General features: G+C 35.3%; 1 protein-coding gene across 4 annotated transcripts in view; it reads right to left on the reverse strand.

The window, feature by feature from the left end:
* Prkd3 (protein kinase D3) overlaps positions 1 to 25,146 on the reverse strand; it is a 69,157-nt gene that overhangs the window by 20,776 nt on the left and 23,235 nt on the right. For all 4 annotated transcript variants that reach the window (XM_023711200.1, XM_004627618.2, XM_004627617.2 and 1 more), the window contains exons 3-10: positions 16,363 to 16,501; positions 13,517 to 13,648; positions 12,186 to 12,343; positions 10,131 to 10,323; positions 6,401 to 6,478; positions 4,254 to 4,437; positions 2,572 to 2,695; positions 446 to 523 (exon numbers count right to left, since the gene is read on the reverse strand). In XM_023711200.1, the coding sequence (XP_023566968.1) occupies positions 446 to 523; positions 2,572 to 2,695; positions 4,254 to 4,437; positions 6,401 to 6,478; positions 10,131 to 10,323; positions 12,186 to 12,343; positions 13,517 to 13,648; positions 16,363 to 16,501 (1,086 nt within the window). The remainder of the gene's footprint in view (positions 1 to 445; positions 524 to 2,571; positions 2,696 to 4,253; positions 4,438 to 6,400; positions 6,479 to 10,130; positions 10,324 to 12,185; positions 12,344 to 13,516; positions 13,649 to 16,362; positions 16,502 to 25,146) is intronic.

Raw genomic sequence — 25,146 nt, forward strand, 5'->3', positions numbered from 1 at the left:
TAACCCATCACTGTACTTAAAATCTTAATTGGTGTCAGTCTGACCTGGAAAATGTAGGGCAAGCCGAGGAGGAAAATTGCACAAAGGTGATGAACGACCAAAACAAGCAACTAAGAATTAAGCTTAAAATGACATGACTTCTGCACAAGCAGTGACCAAGACTTTCTAAGTAGTCTAACCGAAACTGCATATCCAGAAGGAAAGCACAGTAGCCCAGTAGGCCCAAAGCACACATGCACACTGACAGCAAACGATCTTTGGCAGGGGGCTGCAGGGGGCTGCAGGGGTGGGGAGTGAAGTGGCGGGGGGTGGCTGCTTAAATCAGTGAACAGTGACTTCTAAAGCTGTATTAGGAAGAGTCATAACAAGTATACACAAACAATGAGTATCATTTGAATATATTTGGAAAAATATATTTTAAGGTCTTTTAATGTAAAGTTCTTACCTTATAATACTTTGATCCAGATTCATTTTGAAATAATGTTAAACATTTGCTGTCAAGTCTCCAATAATGCCTCTTTCTCTATAAAATAGAAAGGTTCAAAAATAAAGGTATTTTTCTTTTAATTTCCATTTCATGAATTTGTATTTTTCACTTTTATGTATTTGGTCCAGGGTCTCACTACGCAGCTCAGACTTGTAGTGATCCTCCTGTTTTCAGCCTCCCCAGTACTGGGATTACAGGTGTGAACCACATGCCCAGACTGAATTTATATTTTTGAATGGGTTTAAAATTCAAGAGGTTTTAAATTCTCAAAAAAAAAAAAAAAAAAGAATATATAGTAAAAGCCTGCCACTCACATCCCACATCGCAACCTTACTCCAAACAATGCCGTTAGGTTTCAGGAATCCTTTTAGAGATATTTATATGTATGTATGCACATATTATACAAGTAGAAACACACATGCACATGCGTGTATGACAATTTACCTATAAGATATCCCTTGAAGCTGGTCTGCTGGGTCAAAGATGTATGCTACATGTAATTGTTTTAACAGCGTTACATTATTCTACACAAGATTGGATTCAGCGTGTCTCATCAGCAACACAAAAGTGCTTACTTAATCATGCCTTCATTAATGCAGTATGTTATTAAATTATCTGATGTACTGAAAATACAAAGTAGGATTTCAATGAAAGTTTGAACTGATTCGTCTTTTATTACAAATGAAGTTTCTATGACAATTATTTGTATGTTTCTATGAAATTTGTTCATATTCCTTGTCCATTCTTCTATTGTTCTATGGTCTTTTTCCTACCAATTCACATATAATGAAAATTAACTCTTCTTCAGAATGAGTTAAAAATACTTTTTCTAGCTTTTCTATTTGTCTTTGCTTTCAGTTTTTGTCACATAAAAATTTATGAAACTAAATTTATTGATTTTTTTCACTGAGCTTACAAAATAATTTGAGTTTCCTCCTACTGGTTTAGTTTGTTTACGTTTAAATCGTTGGCCCATTTAGATTTATTACATGTAAAGTATGAAATGTGTTTTATGACTTTTTTCAAAAAGGCTACATGGTTTTCGATGACATTTACTGGATTAGTTATCATTCTTCCCACTGATTTGCTACACTAAATTCTCAAATGTATGTAGATAACTTCAGTTTCAATTTGGAGGGATATGAACTAGTAAAAAAAAAAGAAAAAGCACAAAACTGTAGTCTGTATAAAACTTTACTAAAATAAGCTCAATCTGAGTATTTCATTTTTAAAAGGTTATACTACAGAGCCTCTTTCAGTAATCCATTCTGCAAACTCTAAAAACAATAATAATGCTACCATTAGGTGCTCACTATATGCCAAACACTGTTCCAAACTCATCTGGTATATTGGGATATATCTGACCTACAAGATAGTATTACTGCACCAATTTTTCATCCTCACCCTCATCTCATCCTCATCCTCATCACTGAGATGGTCCCCCTGTGCAATTCAGGCTGGCCTTGAACTACGTAGCCTAGGCTGGCTTTGAACTACTTGTGATACTCCTGCTTAAGCCTCCTGAGTGCTGGAATTACAGGTGCCTGGCTTATTTTGCCAATTTATAAAAGAGGAAACTGAGACATAAAGAAACTAAGTTAGTTTATAGTTTTATTGAGCCGTACAGACTTGGGTGGTCTAGCTGCAAAGTCTGTGTTCTCACTATTGAATACTGATGCTTCATATCTGTCATCTCACAGTAATTTCACAATTCTTTCTCTTTGCTAGCCAGATGTAAAAACTGGTCTACATAAAAACAAATATTTCCTATCTTTGTAATAACTTAAGATGACTTTTCAGATGAAGATTTAGATTCTTCCACCTTTAGCTGCAGCTTGTTGTTTTGAGTCAACACTCTTTATTGAGACATAATATAAAATCCCTTCAAAATACTGACTGCTCTTCTAATTTGTAAAACTATATATTGAATATAACTTTTAACAATTTGTAAGTGTAATTTATCTCAATGTAACCCATACTTTAGTAGTACACATAGTATGTGTATTTTCTTTGTTTTGACTTAAAAAGTACATAAAAACTCATAACCACATTTTACTAGCATAATAAAATATGTGATTACTGACCAGATTATCTCTGCTGGTGTAATGGACCATCCACCCCTCCTTCACCATTGTGCTGCTCTTCCTCTTTGTATGCTTGATGGACTGTACAACCCTCATTAGTGGAATGTTATTGCTTGTTGATGGACTAAAAGGTATTACAAATTTAGGATAAATATTTGCAATTTTGATTAAAAATATTGCAATCTCATCAAACTTCTTAAAAGTAAGCTAAAATTTTAAAAATATGTTAAGGAAGACAATGACAAAATAAATTAGCCCTGTTATTATGGCACATAATTTATACAAGCTTGAAATAACAAATACCAATTGTTTTTATTATGAATGTCTTCCAGGGGTTACAGCTAACAAAAAAATATGGAAATGAATAAAGTGAAGGAAGCCTTATCAATTGAAGGATTTGGAAGCTGGAGAAGGTCTCATTTGATTTGCTTTTAAGAAGTATTTCTTAACATAGTGTGGCAGGTCTTCAAAACATTAAACAAACATTAATTCTTCTCATAAAGAATTAGAAAATTCACAAAAAGTAAAATATAAAATATGTATATACAGTACTTAAATTTACATGGCTCAAATGTGGAATTCTTTGGATCATACTTTGGCAAAAATATTTCTACCAGAAAATATTTAAAGAAAAAAGACCCAGAGATAGTAATTAAGAAAAAAAAATGTAATGAGTCAAATCAGATTATAATGAACTATGAATCATCAAGACTATAGCTGGAGAAAAGGACCAATTTGGGCTGTGTTGTAAAATACACTGTTTTATAATTTGGGTAGCAGTTAAATACTTCTTTCAAACTATGAAGTAATTTGTGATGAGGAAACTAGTTGTGTTCTTTAAGAGTCTCCAAACTGGATACTCAGTTCTAGTAACAACAGCAGCAGCAACAGTAATAACTGCAATCGAATTACTGGCCTGCAATGGGAAACGTACCAATTTATCCACTCACCACCTCAACCAGGAAAGATGCTAATCAATGTAATTGAATTATAAACAAAGTAAAAAAGTGGTAACTCAGCATTATGAGACCAGTTTCTCTAAATAATACTTCATTCACTGCTAACAAAAACCAAAACCCAAAACCTGCTCAAATGCTCACATTTTGCTACAAAATAGTATATCCTATAGGCCACAAACACTACACACACATGAATGAGAATACTTAACTCTTACAAGTCTAGTAACACTAAGTACTGGTAAGAGTATTAAAGTAACTACTAAGTAATAGATTAATTATGACAATATGAAAACCACTCCCAAATTCCTTAGCATCATCTTTATCACAATAATCTTTGGGCACTGTTCTCAGGAGTAAATATAGTTCTTACCTGCTATTTTTACTATTAGATAATCTGCCTATGTAAAGAAACTGGCTACTTTAACGGGCAGTTTAATGTTGGCACCTTGTGGTGGGAGCTCTACAACTAGGTACTATATCTAGACTTGGTATTTAAATAACATTTTTCTTTTTTAAGAAAGAGTTCTCATATTTTCTCATCTTGAGTGTATGGCAAAGGCAGTATCAGTTCAGAAATACTACAACACAGGTAGAAGAATTAACATGATTTAATTCCATTTTAAATTACATTTAAGGTTCTGCTTAAAGAACTGTCACCTCTTTTTAAATGTTTCTAAATAGTGACATCACATTTGGAAGTAGTTTCTACCACCGACACATTACCTGATTGTTTTAACAGCTTCTTCATCTCGTTCCACATCAAGATCAGATGGGTCCAGGAAGAACATTTTATCTTCTGGAGGAGATGGCTCTTCTGTGTCATCTAAGCTCCGACTGCCATCAGTGTGCATGTCATTACTATCAATGTCCATTGGTATATCTGAATCTGTTCCCATACTAGAAGGCTCTGGAAAGATTTTAAATTTATTTCAGAATTTTAAATGAATAAAATATCAACACATCTACTAAACAGATAAAAGTTTCAAAATTTTAACAAAATATCTGTGGCTCAAAGAAGTATTTCTTAGAGAAAATACAAAATCATAATATACAAAATTAATTAGACTACATCAGAATTTTAAATTCCCATGCAACGACAGGTACTGCATATCCGCAAGTAAAAGACAAACCTCCACTATTACATTATGATCAACTAATATGGGGGAAGTATTGTCTTTTTAATCAGTAGTTTTAGGACAACTGGATGCCTACATGCAAAAGTGTAAAGTAAGCTCCTTTTCTTAACCATATAAAAATTAATTCAAAGTTGCCCACAACCTAAAATGTAAGAGCTAAAATTATAAAACTCTTAAAAAGAAAACACAGTAATATATCTTCATGATCTTGGTATAACGTAACACCAAAAACCTACATGATAAAAGAAAAAAGTGAAAAGATTGCCACTGACTGGAAGAAAGTATATGTGAACTGTGTTATCAGATAAGGGACTTACATCCAGACTATTTGAAGAACTTTTACAACTTACAACAAAAAGAAATAATTTGGTAAATGGCCAAAGGAGCTGAAAAGATAGTTTTACAAGGAAGAAATAAAAATGGCCAAATAGCACATGAAAAGATACTCAACATCCTTAGCCAACAGGGATATGCAACTGAAAAACTACATTTACATATATGTCACATTTACTAGGTGGCTGATATATAAGAAAGACAGTAACAATGGATGGTAGGAATACAGTGAAATTGGAATCCTTGCACACTGCTGGTAGGAATGTAAAATAGTGCAGCTAATTTGGAAAATAGTGTGGCAGGTCTTCAAAACATTAAACAAAGAACTATTATGTGACCCAGCAACTGTATTAGATAGCTACGTAAATTAAAACATGTCCAGAGAAAAATTATATGTAAGTATTCACAACATTATTTATAACAGTCTCAAAGGGGATACGACATAAATATCCAATGACTGATAAAATACAATACATCCCTGTAAGGTAGCATTACTTGTCAATAAAAAAGAATCAAGCACTGACATATTCTACAATATGGATAAGTCCTAAAGATACTATGTACAGTAAAAGAAACCAATTACAAGATTACAAATTATATAATACCACTTATATAAAATGTCTAAAATAAACACAAAGAAATAGATGGTTACTAGTTGCCAGGGGCTAGTGCAGAACAGAAGCTAAACATTAAAATCTAGTAGTTTAATTTTTATTCCTTATGCATTTCCTACACAATTATTTACATTATTATTTTTACCAGTCGTACAAATTCTTAAAGGAAAACTGTTGTAAGTTTAAAGCTCTTTATCCTTTCCTTTGAAGAAAAGTGTAGTAGTTTTACTTAGTATTACGTGAAAGCTGAGAAAAAAATTGTGCAAAGGGAAAATACTTCACTAATGATTACTTAATGGGTAACCTATCACAAGTCACTTAACTCTATAGGGATTGGTTTCTTCATCTCTATAATGAGGCTAATACCATTTGTAAAATACTACAAAAATGTGTTGGCAGGTTTGTGCTTCCTTTTCTTACCTCAAAGCGTGGTTCTTAAGTGTCCATATTATTAGAGTTTAAAACAGTGCCAGTATAGTAAGCAGTCAATAAATGTGAATTTTAAAAGAAGAAAGAAAACAAGAGTTTAGAACAAATACTTTCTGTCTACAGACAGAAGATATGCAGCACTGCAGGCTATTTCAGATTCCCAAGTGGTGGGTGGGTTAAGGAGAGATGGGAAAACATAATTACTAATAAAGGCACAGAATCACTATATTTTGTTTGATTACTAAATCAGAAAAAAAAAAAGCTTTAAAGAAACAGTAAAAAAATATGTAAATGTAGTCTTATAAAAAAAGATCAACCTTTTCTGATCTTTTAGAGAAATTAACAGAAATAACCATACCTCCATTGAAAGTAACCTCCCCAAGGCAGTCTCTTGGTACTTTTGATGCACAGCGTTTATGGCAATTGAATTTGCAATCTAAAATAAAGTTATCAGTTTATTATTATATGTAGACAGGCAATATCAGATTTGGCTTGACTTTCTTTAAATCACTCACAAAAGAAAATTACTGGTAGTAATGATGTTGCTGCTTAAAAAAGTATCATCCTTAACTAGGAACTCAAGCCTTTTTTTTTTAAGATGGGTTCTTGCTTTTAGTCTAGGCTTTTCATGAACTCACAGTGACCCTCCTTCCTCAGCCTCCCAAATGCTGAGATTACAGGTATGCTCCACCATGCTCTCGGGGGAACTCAAGTTTTAAGTGAAGGTCCAGTTTTAACTTCTGATGGCACATTTTAATAGTTGTTTAACCTCCCACAAGTTGATTTACTGTATCAGTTACTTTAATTGTATGAGCCTAATACGATTTGTATAATACTGCAAAAACATGCTGGCTGGTTCTGTGTTTCTCTTACCTCATATTCGCCTTATTTCAATTCAATATATGTCAGGTACATTGTTTTCAATTCCTAAGTATTAATGCTTGATGCATATACTGAAAGGAGACTCAGATACAACAGTTATGAGGAACCTAAAATGGGCTTTTACACACGAATGGACTCAATTTCTCAGGCACAAGGTCTCCCACTTTTATATAATGGTCCTCTTCAGAATAAAAACCTCAAAATTCACAGCACTGCAAATCAGGATTAGATAAAATCTGTTCAGCAGGAATACAAATCCCTAGGTCCCAAGCTAGACTTCAGTAACTCTAGGAATAGGCTGACAGATATGTGTCCTAATGAGCTTTTTAAATGACATTAAAATTGAAACTCAGTAATGTACCTATGTCTAACATCAGCTTTGAAATAAATCTACAGCAGTAACTGGGTAAAAAATTCTGAGTCCTGATTTGGTATGCTTTGTAACTCTTGTGGTACCGGGGGCTAGAACTCAGGACCTTGCACTTGCCAGGCAGGTACTTATGCCGCTGAGCTAGCTCCCTGAACCTATAACTTATACGAGTCAAGGAATTCTATGTATTGTTAGTTGCATGGGCTGGGAATTTTATGGGAAAAAAATCCTAAAAATTAATAGCTTTGTGAATAATATTCACTATACAATGGTTTTTAAAAGAGGTCTTAGGAAAAATTTGTATATGATATAAGTATCTTGCATACCTCTTAAATAACAGATTTGGTTTTATATGAACTCAGAAAATCTTGAAAAATAACGTTCCTTTTTCCTTTTGAAAACAGTCAAATTTGTAGCCCACCTAGATCAAGTATGTAGGTTCTTTATTGTTGAGAGACAGTATCACTATGTAGGTTAGGCTGGTCTTGAACTCACTTATGAGGCTCAGGCTGGCCTCAAACTCAGACATCATCCTACCTCAGCTTTTCAAGTGCTATAACTGAGGTACACATTACCACACCTAGCCTAGGTACTCTGCAAGTTCTAATGGCAGGCACTTTTCTCTGTGGTGTTAACCCATATTTTTAGTGATCTGTCTATGTTTTATTACATTCCACACATGATTTTAAGATGCCTTATAGTTTTTATCTAGAAAAAGAGAAAATAAAAAGATAAATGGATAAAGGAATAATTGAGTGAAAAACTTTTCAATTCAATTCAATATCTATCTTAAACTGTATCTTTTAGCTTCACAAATGCATGAAAATGAGTATTTCACTTTTATAAAAATACAGAATCACTAAAGTAGTTTATTTTTTACTGATCCCTGGAAAAGCTTAGCTATTCAGAAACACAAACTGCTATTTTGTGAACCCATATAAGTATAAAAATTTATTCCTCTAAAATTCTAAAAAGGTAAAACTAATAACCCAGCTGCGGTTTTATTTAAAAATTTATCAACCTCCATATTTTAGCTCCTCTATAAAATATTGTGGGTTTTTGTTTTTTTTTACAGTCTGATTTAGAATGTTTGCATTCTGTTTTTACTCTGCTAGGTATTATTAACAAGTATTATTAACCTACTTTTACTAAGATTATTTGTTGGCTAGAATTTTTACATCTGTCATTAATATGCTTTCTCAAACCAACTTTTAGCGGCTGCTTGCCACTTTTGTGCTGATGTTTCATAGTATTAGTTTATGTATTAACATATTCACATTAGGCTGTTGAAATAAAATCTCAACATTTACTTATGCCTGCATAATAGTGATTAAATATTTGACAACAAATATACAATGTGTTCTCTATTTGATGTTCTGTACTGTTGTATAGCATGAAGAAAAGTTTTCTTTTTTCCTTTTTGCAGTGCAGGGACTGAAATTCAGTGTTTCCTGCATGCTAGGCCAAGTGTTCAACCACTGAGTCTCATCTTTGGCTCTTGTCTTACATTATTATGTTAAAGTGATATATAACTATTTTATTATGCTTTTTTTTCCCCATATATTTAGTACAGGGTCTACAGGGTCTCACTACACAGATCAGACCTGTAGTGATCCTCCTGTTTTCAGCCTTGCAAGTACTGGGATTACACATGTGCACCACATGACAAGTCTCAATCCCAGTATCAGTATGCCCTGGGGGTGGGGCCAACACAGCATGCCTGGGATCAAACCCCCATCCTGGTGTCTGCCTACACAGGTGCTTTGATCTGCTGAGCTATCTGGCTGGCCAGTTATTATGCACTGTAAGTAAGGATTTATTACTGTAAAAACCCCCTCAATATTAATGTTTTATTTAAATCATGATACTCTGGTTCCACAAATACTTCTACTATATTTTTAAAAAGCATCAAGAACTATTAAATTAATTCTAAGAGACCATTTCCACTTAACATGAGATTAAAATATTTTAAATCCTAGTGTTCACAATACTGAGCACTGGAGAGAAGATATTAAATAAAAAGACAAAATCATCTTTAAAAAGCATAAAAGCCTAAGAATGTATCTACTATTCCATTTAAAGACCTGTTTGATTAAGAGATATTTTGGGAATATTTTGATAAATGTGCTGGATTAGTATCCAAATAAGAGTGATCACTCTTACAATTTAAGTGGGTTTTTTTTTTGGTATCAGAAATAAAACTATGACTTCACACTGGTCAGGCAGGCTCTGTGCTGCTGAGCTAAGGCCCCAGCTAAGTGGTTTCTTTTATATCTTACTTATTTCAGTATGATTATTTTTCAGAATGGTATTTTTGTACTGTTTTTCCTGGCTATATTATTAATGACAAAATATCCAAATCTCTGTAATAAGTTTATATATGTATGTGTGAATGGGTAATGTCTGGCTCTATAATCAGAAAGATTTAAGCTCAACTGTCAGCTCTGCTACTTATAAGGTGTTCCACATTGCTAAGTGTCAAACATTTAAGTTAAGTAATTATAGATTCAAATTTTAGTTTTTTCTACTCATTGGCTATGTAATCCAAGGAAATTTACTTAAACAGAAAATGACTACTATTACCAATAGCAAAGGGATTATTTTATAGTTGCTTCGAATTTTTTTTTAGCATAGTGGCTGGTACATAGTACAAACACTGAAAATAATTTTAGTTGTTAATGTACATACATATACTTCATATGTATTTTTTCGTTTTTTCTTTTAAGTTAATTGTAAGTACAATTTCAACAAATATTTCTGAAAGATAAATGCTTAAACCTATATTTATTAACAAAAACAGACATGAATTTTACTGAAGGAAAACATCCAATCCTACCTTTGCACTGCATTCCTTGGCGGAAAAGACCTTTTAGTAGCCGCTTGCAGTACTGACATATTGTGGGCCGGCCATAGGAGTGAACAGCAAACGTGTGTGGAACTTTTACTCTGCACATGACCATCTTTTCCATCCAGATGGGGCGACCACTCCAAGATGGAATTCTCTTGCTGGGTTCTTGGTGGATATGTGACTTAAAATGTAAGTAATTCTCATTAAAATTAAGTCAATACTAAAAGCAAATGAATAGGAGAAAATATTAACCACAAAATCTCTAAAACAAAGATCTGAGCAGTTTCTTTTGAAAAGCTTAATTTATTAATTCTTGAAGGAGAACAGTGCAGATTGTTTTTTTCACCCTATTATTTCTACTAAACAAAAAAATTAAGGTATGTCATTTCTCATATATATATATCCACAGACACACACACACACACACACACACACTCACTGATTGTTATTTGCCACACATATTTAGCATTTTACAAATAAAACTCAAAATCTTAAAAATAACATAACATGTTTAAATCTATTTAAAAGTTGCGAGGGCTAGAGAGACGGCTCAGTAGAATAAGCGCTTCCCTGGCAAGCACAAGGGCCTGAGTTCAATCCCTGGTTCTGCCCAAAAAAAAAAAAAAGTTGCTAAGGAATTAGCTATGGGAAAACTAAATAAATTCAGAAAGTAATGTTGTATTACTGAATATGACGTCTGAAAGTATTCTGGAACAAATATTAATTTTCAAATTTACCTCTACTAACAATGAAATATATATGTACAAATTCAAGTCTAGTTAGGTACAGTGGCACTAATCTATAATCCCATCAATCTGGGAAGGTGAGGCATAAGGATCACAAATTCAAGCCACCAGTCTCAAAAACCAACAGGAAATGTAGCTCAGTGAGGAGGCTCTGGCTTCAATCTGCAACATTACCCCGTCCCCCCAAAAGAAGTCTAATTAATTCTGGTTCCATAAATAATGGCATATATAAAATTCAAGCACAGCATTAGCCTCAGTAATTAGGCCATAAGTAGGTTCCCCAATATTTATAATATTTACTAGTTTTTTGTGTTATTTCCTCCCAGGTAAGCAAAAACACAAAATTAAAGAACATTTAAAAATCTCTATGTAAGAAAGGTATGGTGCTGCATACCTGTAATACCACCACTGAGGGAGGCTGAGGTAGGAGGAATAAAAGTTCAAGTCCCACCTAGGCAATTTAGTTGAGAACGTATCTCAAAATAAAAATATAGAAAGTATTGGGGATGTAACCCAGTGCTAGTTTCCCTGAATTTAATAGCTACTATTACCAAAAACAAAAACAAAACCCAAACAAACAAAAAAACAACCAAACAAAAAACAAACAAAGAAAACCTAAGAGACATATGGATTCTTGTAACTATGGCTCTTTCTGTATAAAATATAGTAACCATAATAAATTATAGGGTAATTCAATGTGGGCTCATTACATCCATTCACCAAACATTTATTTATTATATGTCAGGTCCTATCTTATGCATTTGCGACCCAAAAATGAATAAACCATAATCCACATTCTCAAGCATAAAAGCCAGATATCTAACTGCTACCTGGTATTAGTAGATTTTTGTTGTAACTACTTGCATCCTCATACCAGAACTGAGATCCAGGGACTGTTTAGATGCCTTCAGTGGCCTGTAATATTTATAACTCAAAGAAATTGAATCATTCATTCTACACTGGTATATTAAACCAATGGAAATGAAAGTCAGGAGAAACCCAGAGACTAAACTTCTAAAGTGAATGATGAAACTATTTCATTTAGGAAAAGCATAAAAAGAATGTTAAATCTCAAACCACACTTGAGTGCTTCAGATGTCCAAGGTTGTCCTACTCCAATCTAGTTCACTCTGTTCCCTTCTGCCACTTATGGACCACTTTCAGCCAAAGGACACTACAGGGATTCTACTACATTGAGAAGTTCTTAGAAAACTGGTAAAGCACATGCTCTTCTGTATCCCACAGAAGCATTAGGAATAACTATTAGAATGTCTTTCTAGTACCTTAGAACACATACCTCTTCACTGAGCAGGGGTACACATTCAGGCTGGAGGGGTCTTGGAACTGAGAGGCCTGGTCCTGGTAGAGATACATTTGACAGACGTCTCTTTCTTACTCCACTACAGTTATTTGGAATCTTGAAGGCACATCTTTTATGATAATTTAATCCACAGCCTAAGCATATTTTAAAAGATAAAATGTAAGAGTAAAAAAAAAAAAAACTGTACTGGTTAAACGTAACATATAAAAACTAGTGCTTCTTTTATTTATTTTCTCTGGCAATAATACTATCTTAAAAAAAGAACCCAGATGACAACACTTGAGTGAAAGTCTACAAACTGAAAAGAATAAGCATGGTGAAAGGTGTACTTGGATTAAATTAGGTAGAGTAGTGGATTTTGTAGTCCCTAAAACAATCACCCAGGATTGTTAGAAATGTAAATTTCAGGACTCTACCCTAGATCTACTGAATTAGTAACTGAGGGTAGGGCCCAGCAAAGTAATGTTTTCTGAAGCTTGGTAAATTCTGAAAACCAATGGCTTAAAAGCACTGATCAGCAACAAACTGTACTGTGTACTAAATCCTTCCCATGAGAAATTATTGGAAACTTGAATTTCAGTATTTATAAATACAAATTTTACTGGATAACAGTAATGTCACTTATTTACATACATAGTCTATGGTTAGTTTCACATTACAATAACAAAGTTAAGTCAAAATTGAGATCATATGGTTTGTGACGCTTAATATATTTTACTCTCCGACCCTTTACAGAAAAAGTTCGTCTCTCCATATTAGAATACTGATGTATACCTGAAAAACAAAAAAGTGTACCTGCAACCTATCCCCTAGCAGTTCTGTTTTTTGGCGGAACCAGGGATTGAACTCAGACCGTTGTACTTGCCAGGGAAGCGCTTATTCTATTGAGCCATCTCGCCGGCCCCACCCTAGCAGTTCTGATTCAGAAAATCTTTGACAATTTTGTTGCGGGATACAAGAAATTTAACTTTCTAAAAAGATAAGGAAGTTGGCCAACTTTCTAAAAAGTTGATATGGTAAGAAGCTTAGTTTTTGTTGAGCACTACTTTGTATCAAATAGTCTATCAATTTATCTTATTTAACTGTTTACAAAACTAGTGCAGTAGGATAAATTTACAGAGAAATCAATCCTCAGAGAAGACTTACTTAAACAGTAGAACAAGTAAGTGACAGAAGTAGGCACAAAGTCCTAATATATGTTCACCTCTGCAACTGTATTTCAATGCTATGATCTTGATTTTTCATTGCTAATAAAAAATAGAAATGTAGTATCCTCTTTCAAATGACAAAAATTTTAAAACACATACCTTCACACTTTAGCCCCTGACGTACCAATCCCCAGAGCATCTCACCACAATAATCACAGAAAGTAGGAGCTTTGTAAGAATGTACATAGAGAGTATGTGGACGAATCTGGAAGTCTTCTACTGTGGCCAACGCTTTTAAAAAAGAAAAGCATTAAACTTTCTATCTGTTAATGCAAAGAGGGTAGAATGATCACAATTTTCACCAAAACACAAAATAAGGGCCAGCCAAATAGCTTAGTGGACTAAGTGCCAGCCCTGCCCCGGGGAGCACTGAGATGGTGACTGCGACTGGGACTGGGCGTGGTGGTGTGCGCCTGTAATCCCAGCACTTGGGAGGCTGAAAACAGGAGGATCACTGAGTCAGATCTGTAGTGAGGCCCTCTAGTCCCTGTACCAAAATATAAGATACATTAAAAAAAAAATACACAAAATAATTTTTCCCAAAAGTTTTTCATGTGACCATAAACTATTTGAGAGATTTAATACTGTGATTAAAATAAACACACACCGTGATTTTTAAACTCTAGAAAGATTACCAACTTCAAATAAACTGAGATTCAACTCAAATTAGTGGTCTGTAGGCTAGGAATTTAGACCTCCAAAAGTGCTTTCTCAGAGTGACAAGATTACAAATAGCTGTTAGCTCTATTTTAGCTAATTAAAAACTGTTCAATGCTGGACACTGTGGTATATGCTTGTAATATCAGCACTCAGGAGGCTGAGGCCAGCCCAAGCTACATTGTAGAATCTGGCCATAAAACAGAAAATAAAAACACCAACTCAAAAACTCTAGCTTATCACTAAACTATAGTGAGAAATAACACTAAAGTAAAAAGGAAAAAATTGAAGGTCCCTGCTCCATTCCCCACCAAAACAAAACAAAAATCAACCCGTGGAACCTAACTTTTTTATTACTTCTGGGGGAAAAGACACTGAGTTCTAGCTTAAGACTCCATTCTGGAGCCATATTATTCTATCTGTTCTCCATAGTCCTAGTGGTTAAAAGAGAAAAACCCTTCAAAGAGCAACAGGACGCAAGCTCTCCCTCCCACACCAGCCTGTAAGGCATTAGTCTTGTCCCTGTGACCTGATGAAAGATCTATAGTAAAGACGGGAAGGACATGAGCACAACCTTCAGGGAGGACAGGGAGTGAAGGCCTTCATGAATGAAGAGGAAGGTAAGGAATGGGATGTAGACAGATGGTTTGGTGGCTGTGGTGCAGAGGATGACAGGTAATGCAGGGGAGCTAAATAAACAGGATTGGAAGTATAAGATGAAAAGGGACTTGCAAAGAATCTCAAGAATATGTGAGTACTGGATAGTGTCCCAAATTTTCTGATCAAGAAGATTATGGGGCCAAAGAGGAAAGTGATTGATGACGTAGAGTGTGCCTAAGGAGAGTCACATGGGGAGAAGACACTCTCTCAGGCTTTCACAGAGAGCACATTGGCCAAGCATTGGCCGTGACTCATCCACATGGCTGCACTGACAAAGGTTCTACAATCTGAGGTACGGGATCTCAGGATAAATCCTGAGGGCATTTCACTGACCTTCTCAGACCAAAAAGCTACAACTCTTGTTGCACAGGTCCTGCTTTACCTTGGTCTTAACCATCCAGTAGAAAAGTATGAAGACGAAATATAGGAAGTAAAGCCATGTTGTTATGTTGAGCTGTGGGGGACTCAGGTCAATAATTTCTGACACTGCCAGTTAAACAGAAGACCCAATGCTATTATGGGCTACTGGACTCTTTTAGAATATTTTGCTGAGTTTACACACCTATAATATTCAATAACGGTACTTAAAAAAATGGGATATAACTATGAATGTCCATTTTGTATCTGTGTATTCAAAGTGGTTGGGATAGATATATAGTTGCATTCTCTTAATGAATAGAATGATTTGTTCTAATGGTGTTTGTAAATAGGATCACAAGTCTGCATCTTGTACAGCAGTTAACCACTAAGAAGAATATATGCAGTGTATTATTTGTTGAAACTGTACTTTCGATTTGATTTGAAACTGTCTCATTGCTATATGTTTATCAATAAAACTTTGAAAAGAAAAAAAAATAGTTTTAAATCATCAAATGATTAAAAAGAAAAAAAAAAAAAAAAAAAAAAGAATATGTGAGTACCGGAGGAGAGAAAAGTGACAGCAGGACTCTGAATCCTTGGCTAGCCAGCTTGTTTCCTTTCTCCCAACAATTCCCCTTTCCTGCCAAAAAGGAAGTATTGCAGACCTACTGTGCACAACATCCTAACTTTCTCTCTTCCTTTATATACCTCACAAACAATCCTGCCCACAAACAGCCAATGAGGCTGTTGACTAATAGTGGAAATAGGAGTTCAGAAATAAGGAATGACAAAAATGGGTAAGGTAGGAAAAGGAGAAAGCCCACTGAAAACAAAAAGGGAAGAATTTTTTAAGGCATGTGAAAAGCACATGTTGTCACTTTCTCTTCTACACACTCAAATATTTTTTCACTTTTGCTGATTTTTTTTTCCTGTATCTAAACTTTGCTCAGTAGTGTCCTTTATAGAAATAGGGAAAAGGAAATAGAATTTTAATACTGTTCATTTCAACTCAGAGAGACAGAATATATTTCTCGTCCACATAAGCTGATATTTAGCTTAGTAACACTCTAGCTTAGTAACACTTAAGTAAAGTCATTTCATTTTCTTACTTGCTCATCTGTGATATAACCTTCCTGAAAGTTAACAAACATCAGAGTAACATTATAAATGAAAAGTAGGTAACTGTACTGTACCAAGACTATGTGTAATAGAACATAACCCTTATTACAGAAAATGAAACTCATAGAAAAAATAATAAAATGACTTACCTGATAGAACAACCTCTACTAAATCTCCTTCATGTATCTCATCTGCTGAGGTAATCAGCTGCAAAATATTTTCGGAGTTCATGTCATGGCGAAAGAGAAGAATTTTATCATACATGCCAAAGAATCCACACTCTGGAAACTGTGGGGAAATGGTCCTATATCAATATTCTCATGGTTTCCATTTTTATGTTATACTTCAATGTTATGAAAGAACTGTAAAGTCTTTTAGTTAATGATATTAATACTGTATCAAAATGTGACCTATGTTCAGATTTTAAAGTTCAGACTTAGAAAAGTAAATTTACAAATAAATATCTTGAAACACTTGTCTCTTACAAATACAGGCTTTCTAAACAGTTGGTGGAGTATACGATCTTCAACTTACTGCCACTCTTTTCTTTCCTTTTTCCATCCCTTCTGTTAGTACTGGGAATTGAAGCCAGGGCCTTTGTACTGAACTATGTGACCAGCCCTTTTTAATTGTTACTTTGAGATGGGGTCTAATGATGTCACTAAATGGACACAGGCTGTGCTCAAACTTACAGTACTTCTGCCTCAGTGTCTCCACAGCTGGGGTTCTAAGCACGTGCCACTACATCTAGCTATTTTTAGGTGGCCTAAAAGAACCAATCTTTTTCCATTCTCTAGAACTGTATTAATGATTAGCCACTGCTAATCATTTGGATCTGAAATGTTCCCCAACATTCCATATATTAAAAGTCTGGCCATCCAGGTGCGAATGGGAGATTGTGCTGGAGCCTTTGGGGTGGGGCTCTGAAGATCACCAGGGTAACCTTAAAAGAGGTTTTATTATTCTAGTCTGTTTCTCACTCTCTTGCTCCCTGACCATAAGGTGTTCAGTTTTGCTCTCCTATATGCTCCTGACATAACTTACCATCTTGCCAAAAGCAACAGAACTAATCATGGACTAGAATCTCTAAAACAGAACTGATAACTCTTTTCTAAGTTGATTGTGTTAAGTGTTTGTTAGAACAACAGAAAGCTGACTACCACAGCTACTAATCACATGAAGTTATTTAAATATGAAATAAGTAAAACTAAAAGTTCAGTTCCTTAGTCACTTTAGCTACATTACAAGTTCCCAAATGCTACCTTGACTACAGGCTACAGAACCAGATGGTCCAGCTGTTGAATATTCCACTATTCTGGTAAGTTTAAACTGTGTGAGGCGGAACCAGGGATTGAACTCAGGCCCTTGCACTTGCCAGGGAAGTGCTTATTCTACTGAGCCATCTCCCCAGCCCCATAGAATAACTTTTAATTAGTAAAACCATAAAAGTGAAAAACAAAACAAAAAACAAAAGCATAAGAGTATGTCAGGCCTTTAAGGCCTGTGTTGAATGGCCAGATAAGAATCAGTCACATTAAACTGTAAATACACTGATTGCAGGGATGGTGCTGACGTGCAATTTATCTACTTCATATGGTAGTCCTGCTTTGTGAAGACCCATGGAAGAAATTTCTTGAGTGGTTTTATAACATGAACAACCACACCATGTAGTTAGTCATGTTTTCTCTTTTACCATGTCCAATGGAAAAAATAGCTAAATTTGTACTTCACTTTTGGTATCAGGCTACAATCTATGTCAGGTGTTTTAGATACAGAAAACAACCAAGCTTCCTCCTACTAAGTTTAATTTTCTCATTAGAAAATTCTATCTCTCTAGAGTTAATTGAAAAAGTAAAATATAAACATTTAAAATTGTACAATGAATTTTTATTCAAATTTTAACATTAGAATCTTATAACATTTTATTATTAAATTGGAGAATATCTTAAATTTTAACAATTCTTCAGGATTAATAATGAAAGATTCCACACTTCATTATTTTTTCCACACTTCTTATAAAAACAAAATCTAACAAATTTTGCATGAATAAGGTTGATTTTTATAAGTTGTATTTCTTGCATGTCTACTAAATACAAGGTACTGGCCTCATGGTTTTAAGAAAAAGAAAACAGTCCTTAGCTTCTCAATCTGGTAGGAAAATGGAAACATATACCAATAACAGTATTACACATCATAACGAAATTCTAGAGTACAAGCAAACAAGTAAGTGGGAAACCCAAGTACAGTGATACTTGAGCAGACTTGAAACAGAGAAACAGCTGGGCACACACCTGTACTCCTGGCCACTCTGGAGGCTAAGACTCTGCAGCCCAATCTGGGCAACTCAAAAAAAAAAAAAAAAAAAAAAAAAAAAATTGAAAGGGCTCTTGCTCCATAATAGTGTACTCGCCAGCATGTATGAGTTCCTGAGTTCAATTCATTTCCCAGAATTCAGAGAGAGAAGAAAGGGGACAGGGGAGAAGCATGATTTCCACACCCTAAAAATAAAAATGTGTTAATATTGAGAATAAAGTTTGTTAAGAGGGATTTTTGCTTTGTTTTTTGGTATCAGAAATCGAACTCAGGGCTTTGCACTGGCCAGGCAGGTGCTGTGCCACAGAGCTACATCCCCAGTCCAAGAACAAAGTTAAGTACAGCCTTGTGACCAAAGAACAAGGTGGGGAAGAGGGGGGTACTATAAAGGGGACTCAAATGCACACGGCACTCACTGACCAGGGCTACACTAACAAACCGGAGTAACACAGCTGGTTTAAGCTTTGCCATCTATCTACAATATCTCAGAATTTGTGTAACTTTCCTACAGTACTTTCTTCCTTACAAAAATGGGAATATCTTAAGTATTGGTTCTACAGGATATTTATCTAAATTAGATTTCTTGGTGAGCATATAATCCTGAGCCTTCTGATCAAATGCCATTACTTTATATTACTATATCGAAGGAAGTATTATCCTATCTGCTAAGCAAGCAAATATGATTCAGTATTTTAATGTATTTAGTACAGGATTGGACTCATAGAGATCCTCCGGTTTTCAACCTCCCAAACACTGGGATTACAGGTGTGTGCCACCACGCCCAGTCACCACTATGCCCAGTCTCACTGGCCATTTTAGTGCGCCCCAAAGGGTGGGGCTGGCATGGCACGCCTGTGATTGAACCCCGGTCCTTGCAGGTGCTTTAGTCTGTTGGGCTATCTGGCCGGCCCTAAAAGATTATGCTGATAGTACTGTGTAGAGGAACTGAGACAGGAAAAGATTAGTGTCAGCTCCTGAAGAAAGGTTTGAAGTTATGGGTCAGGAAAGATGTTCCAGGGTTTAGATTATATAATAAACAAAAGACAACGCTTCTGATAAATCATATGATCACTAATACATAAGCCTACTATCCAAATAATTATTAGTGGAAAACTTAAATAATAAACACAATGATAGAAAACAGCACTGACATAATAAACTTATGGTTTGGGGACTGGGGAAGATAGTTTGGTGGTCTAAGTGCCTGTCTGGCAAGCACAAGAACCTGAGTTCCATCCCCGGTCCTGCATGCTGTGCTGACCCTGAAACCGAGTGTGGAGGTGTATGCCTGTAATCCCAGTGCCGGGGAGGCTAAGACAGGATGATCACTACAAATCTGAATTGCATAGTGATACCCTGTATTGAAAGAAAAAAAAAAATATGGCTTGGAAAAAACCAAACATAAAATGATCTTCCTAATAGACACATGTCTGACTGAATAATATGAACAGAAATAAGAGCAAGTAAAAAACTTGCAAGGGAACATTTCAAGAATACATTTTAAAAAAGTGTATCAGAGGTTGGACAGCCCTTGGTGGCATGTGCCTGTAATCCCAGCTCTTTGGGAGGCTGAACAGGAGGATCACTACAAGCCCGATCTATGTAGTGAGACCCTGTAGACCCTTACTAAAAACTACAAAAAAAATTACTTATGAATATATTTTGGAAATGACTGTTAACAAAAAAATGTTTATTTTTCTTTTCCCACAACTGTGTAGACTAGTCCCTCCTGATGGGATATGAGGTGATCAATAAAGCTAATACCAAACTGCCTTGCATTCAAATCTTATTGTTATAGAATTTGACCTCAGCTTCTCCACCTATGGAACAGTACATACTTCACAATCATGAAATTTAAACAAGTTAACCTATACAGAGTTTAGAACACTTGATGAGTTGAGTGCTATATGAATCTTAGCTATTGTTTCCAGTATTTTTATTAACATAAACAATACCCATTGAACAATTTTATATGCAAGTATTGTTTCACATTTGGAGTGAATGTAAGGCATAATTTTTCTCAAAGCTTTTCTGTGTCAAAGTACATGTATGTTTAAAATTTTAAGACACTGCCAAATTTTCTTTATGGTGGCTATACCATCTTATGGCTCTGTAAGCAATATATTAAGAGTTTATTTTTTATGCATTTTTTAGTACAGGGTCTATAGGATCTACATGGTCTCACTACATAGATTGGACTCGTAGTGATTCTCCTGTTTTCAGCCTCCCAAGAGCTGGGGTTACAGGAGTGTGCCACCACCCCCAGTCTCAATCACTGTCTCAGTGTGCCCCAGGGGGTGGGGCCAACATGGCAGGTCTGGGATCGAACCCAGCTGCTGCGCTCTGCCTAAGTAGGCACTTTAGTCCACTGAGCTATCTGGTTAGCCCTAAGAGTTTGTTTTCTACACATCTTGTTTTATAGTATATTAACAAATTTGTTGATCTTAAGTAAAAAAATGGTCTATGTATTTTTAATTTGTATTTATTATGAGTAAAGTTGAACATTTTTCATATGTTTAGATATGTACTTCTTTTTCTGTTAGCTACATTGATGCATTGCTAGTCCATAAAACTCTAAGCACAAAATATTCTTCAGAATATTTTTTTAAAGAATGGCTCTTACTATGTGGGAGACCTTTAAAAAGTCCTGAACAATATATCAAAAAGCAGAAAAGGGGCTCGCTTGATAGCTCAGCAGCCTAAATGCCTGCTTAGGCAAGCGCAAGGACTGGGGTTCAATCCCTAGCACCACATGCCATGTCGGCCCCACCCCCAGGCGAGCTGAACTGGCCACGAAGACTTGGCATGGTGGCACACGCTTGCAATCCCAGCACTGGAGAGGGTGAAAACAGGAGGACCATTACAAGTCCAAGCTACGTAGGGAGACCCTATACCAAATACTATTTTGGGGGGGGGAGGCATAAAAGACATTTTATATTTCAATGTATATATGTGCAATTTCTCAAAATGATCTGATATTTGGGTATGGTGCCATACATCTGTGATTTTGGCATTCTAAAGCCTGGATGATTTAGTGAGACCCTGTCTCAAAACAAAAATTTAAAAAGGGCTAGGGATTCTGCTCAGTACAAAGGCACTGGCTTCAATTCCCTGTAAAGACTTAGAGATGGGAGTGTGGGAGAGGCACCAGAAACTACTAATATTACTGCTGTTTTGGTAGATATGCCTTCTAAACATTCTATTCTTACATTTCTGGTCTTTGAGACACAATACCTGACACAAGTTAAAGGGGGAAAGGTTTACTTCAGCCCACAGTTGTTGTGTTTTCTAGTCTACTTAGCTGGCTTCATGGCAGGATAGATAGCACAGCAGAATGGGATTGCAGAAGAGAAACACTCCATGGCAAAGGAGGCAGGAGGTAACAAAGCAGCGAGCAACAAGCCTTCCTTTCCCTCTTATCCCATCCAGACAGCAAGTCTTTCTGAATGCTACACTCATACCCAGGGTGGAGGCTTCCCATTAACCATAACCAAAACAATAAGGTAGTCAGTGAACTAATTTAATTATGACACTCTTCTTGATTTTATTTTATTTGGTATAAAGAATTGAACTCAGGACCTCATGCTTGTCAGGCAGGTGCTGCACTACTGAGCTACATCCCCAGCTCCCATATTCTTAACCCACATTTACATACGTTAGTTCAAGCTACCTCCAAAAAGTTCCTCCTATGAGGAATATGAGTCTTTCAGGGGATATCTAGAAAGCATAACAATTCTCATGGAGAAAAAAGGCCAGCTATGACAGGGAGTAAACTAGAAGAGCAGTAGATGTGGGAACTCTCAGGAATGGTAACTAGCTCAGGTTTATTATGGGCCTCTAGGGCAACAGTTCTCACCTGGGATATTTTACCCCTAAGATTACATGCTTTTGTCTTAAGAGAGTTTTGCTTTACACAACTTGAGCTGCTGGCACTTATTGGACAAAACACTGTAGAATGCACAGAACAGCCACTGGAACACAATTATCTGACCTACAATGTCCATGATAAATTTGAAAAATCTTGCTCTAGAGAATAATGGAGACGTAAAGTAGAGAGCCTGGGAAATATGGGAGGAAGTTAACAACCTTCTAAAAACTAGACAGGCCCATATTTCCTTCCCTATTCCATTTTAGCCTTGATTAAAAGTGAAAGGAAATGAACAGCAAAAGAATTTGCAGAGAAGTGAAGCTAGAACTTGATTTGGCTTCTTTTCAACACCCCAATTCCTTTTCCCATTTTTCCTAAAGATGGTATCAATGACTCCTCTTGATTGTGCAAAATGAAGTCTTAATGATTCCAATTCATATGTGAAAGGAACAAATTTTATCAAATTATCAAATTCCTACTACCATGGGTTCCCTTTGCTATTGCATTAAAGAGGGCTGCAATAATTTAAAAAGATCTTATTGTTCTCTAACTATTGAGCTGAAATTAATTTTCATATTAACTTACACCTCCAATGAGTAAAAGGTCTCAATACTAAGACCTTTCAAACAACATTCTTTTTTTATTAATTTTCTCAAGCAACATTCTGACAGTTCTTATTTTATTTATTATTTGTTTGTTTGGTACAGGGTCTCTACACAGCTCTGATTCATAGTGATCCTCCTGTCTCAGCCTCCCCAGTGCTGGGATTACAGGCATGAGACTCCATACCCGGTTCTGGGGCCAGCATGGCATCTGGTACTGGGAACGAGCCTGGGTCCTTGTGCTTGCCAAACAGGCGCTTATTCTGAGCTATCTCCCAAGCCTGCACAATTGTTTAAAGTAAATAATTTAAGTCCAATCATCAAAATTCTGTCAGTAAAATGTCAGATATGGTATGAAACTTAAGTTTTTATTTAACTTGGTCAAAAGCAACTTTTACATATAAACAAAAAGCTCTGGAATTTAACATTATCCAATTAAATAGTTGATCACTAAACTCTTTTAGAAGGGTACAGGTTTTATTTTAAATGCAATGGTAGGGGCTGGGGAGATAGCTCAGTAGAATAAGTGCTTGCCTGGCAAGTAGAGGATCCTGAGTTCAATCCCCGGTACCACAAAAAGTAAATATAAATAAATAAATAAATGCAATGCTAAACAACTGGAGTTTTAATATATATTTTAATTTTTCAAAAAAGTTATTTTAGGTATAGTGAGGAAAGTACACTAAATTCAAATAAAGGTCTGATAACTTTATATACACATTTATACAAAATGTACCCAATATTTAGAACATTCTTAGCCCTATAGACATATACTTAAAAGACAATGAAAAAAAAAGTTACTGAACAGCAAAGTGGTTTTTAATTTGATTAAAAAAGAAACTTTCCCAGTAGGTCTTTAAAAAATCTACTATTTTAAGTAGGTAAACCAGAGGGTAGTAAATAAATGGCAAGATGCTTTGTTTAAATTTCTTCCAGAATCCCCAAGAACCTTGAATTAGTTAACAGGCACTTATTAAAACAAAACTTGTTAAATACTAAGCAGCTAATTTAAGAGCCATTCTCCCAAAGTAAGTTTAATATAAAAGTTACCGATTTTGTCAAGTACTTAACTGAAGACTCTCAATGACTTTCTGTACAGAAATATAAAGCACTTTAGTCTACTGGAGTCAGAACACTTCAGCCGGGTGTGGGGCACACTCCTGTGATCCCAGCACGGTGGAGGCTGAGGCAGGAGGATTGCTACGTTTGAGGCCAGTCTGGACTACATAGCAATTTCAAGGCCAGTCTGAATGACATAGTAAGATCTTGTTTTCCCATTCCCACTCCAAAAAAAAAAAGAGAACACTATTCAATATGTACACTTGAATTTATTATTTTTTCATATTTTCAACTCAAATTTTTCTGGATATAGCATACCGGAAGAGCTGCTTTAACACATCCCTTTATCTATTTTTTTTTTCTTTTGTTTTGTTATTAGTTAATCCAAATTTTCTAGGCTCTTCTATTCTAGCCAAGGTTTTAACCTCAGTTTAAAACAAATTTTTTTCTTCTTCCTGTTCAAGCCTCCGGATTAATAATGGCTGCCTGTCACTTGTTTTTTTTTTCCTACATGAAAAATATAGCGGTAAAGAATAGGATGTCACCACACCAATGTAACACAGCTGTAGCAGAAAGAATGAAGTAGACAAAACATAGAATAACAATTGGTTTCTAGAAAACAAAAGATACAGCTGGAGTTTTCACTCTATTTTGGCAGAATCTGAAAATTACACTCAATCTATTTCTACAGAAACAATGTAGTCAGTAAAACAGACCAATATCACTCCTAAATTAAGCTGCACATGCCATTGCCTTCAGGTCTAGAATTATATAAGTGCTCAAAACTACAATTAAATGTTTAAAATCACTTAAAAGGAGGTAGTCAACTATAGTAAAAATTATTTCAATTTTGCTAAATACCATAACTTAAATTTTTTTCTGCCAATTTTCTTTCTCATTATTCTAATCCACTATGTTTACTTACAAATTAATAGTAGCAATAGCATTATAAAACTATTTTCTAAGCCTTCTGGTAGTATGAAACCAAAAATGTGCAGAGTGCAGTCATTATGTATCAGAAACTGCACAATGCAACTGGCAAGGTATATCTTAATTTCCTGAAAATTCCTAAATAAGTATTCCTTTAATAA

Source organism: Octodon degus, unplaced genomic scaffold (genome assembly GCF_000260255.1).
Source record: "Octodon degus isolate 3935 unplaced genomic scaffold, OctDeg1.0 scaffold00020, whole genome shotgun sequence".
NCBI lineage: Eukaryota > Metazoa > Chordata > Mammalia > Rodentia > Octodontidae > Octodon > Octodon degus.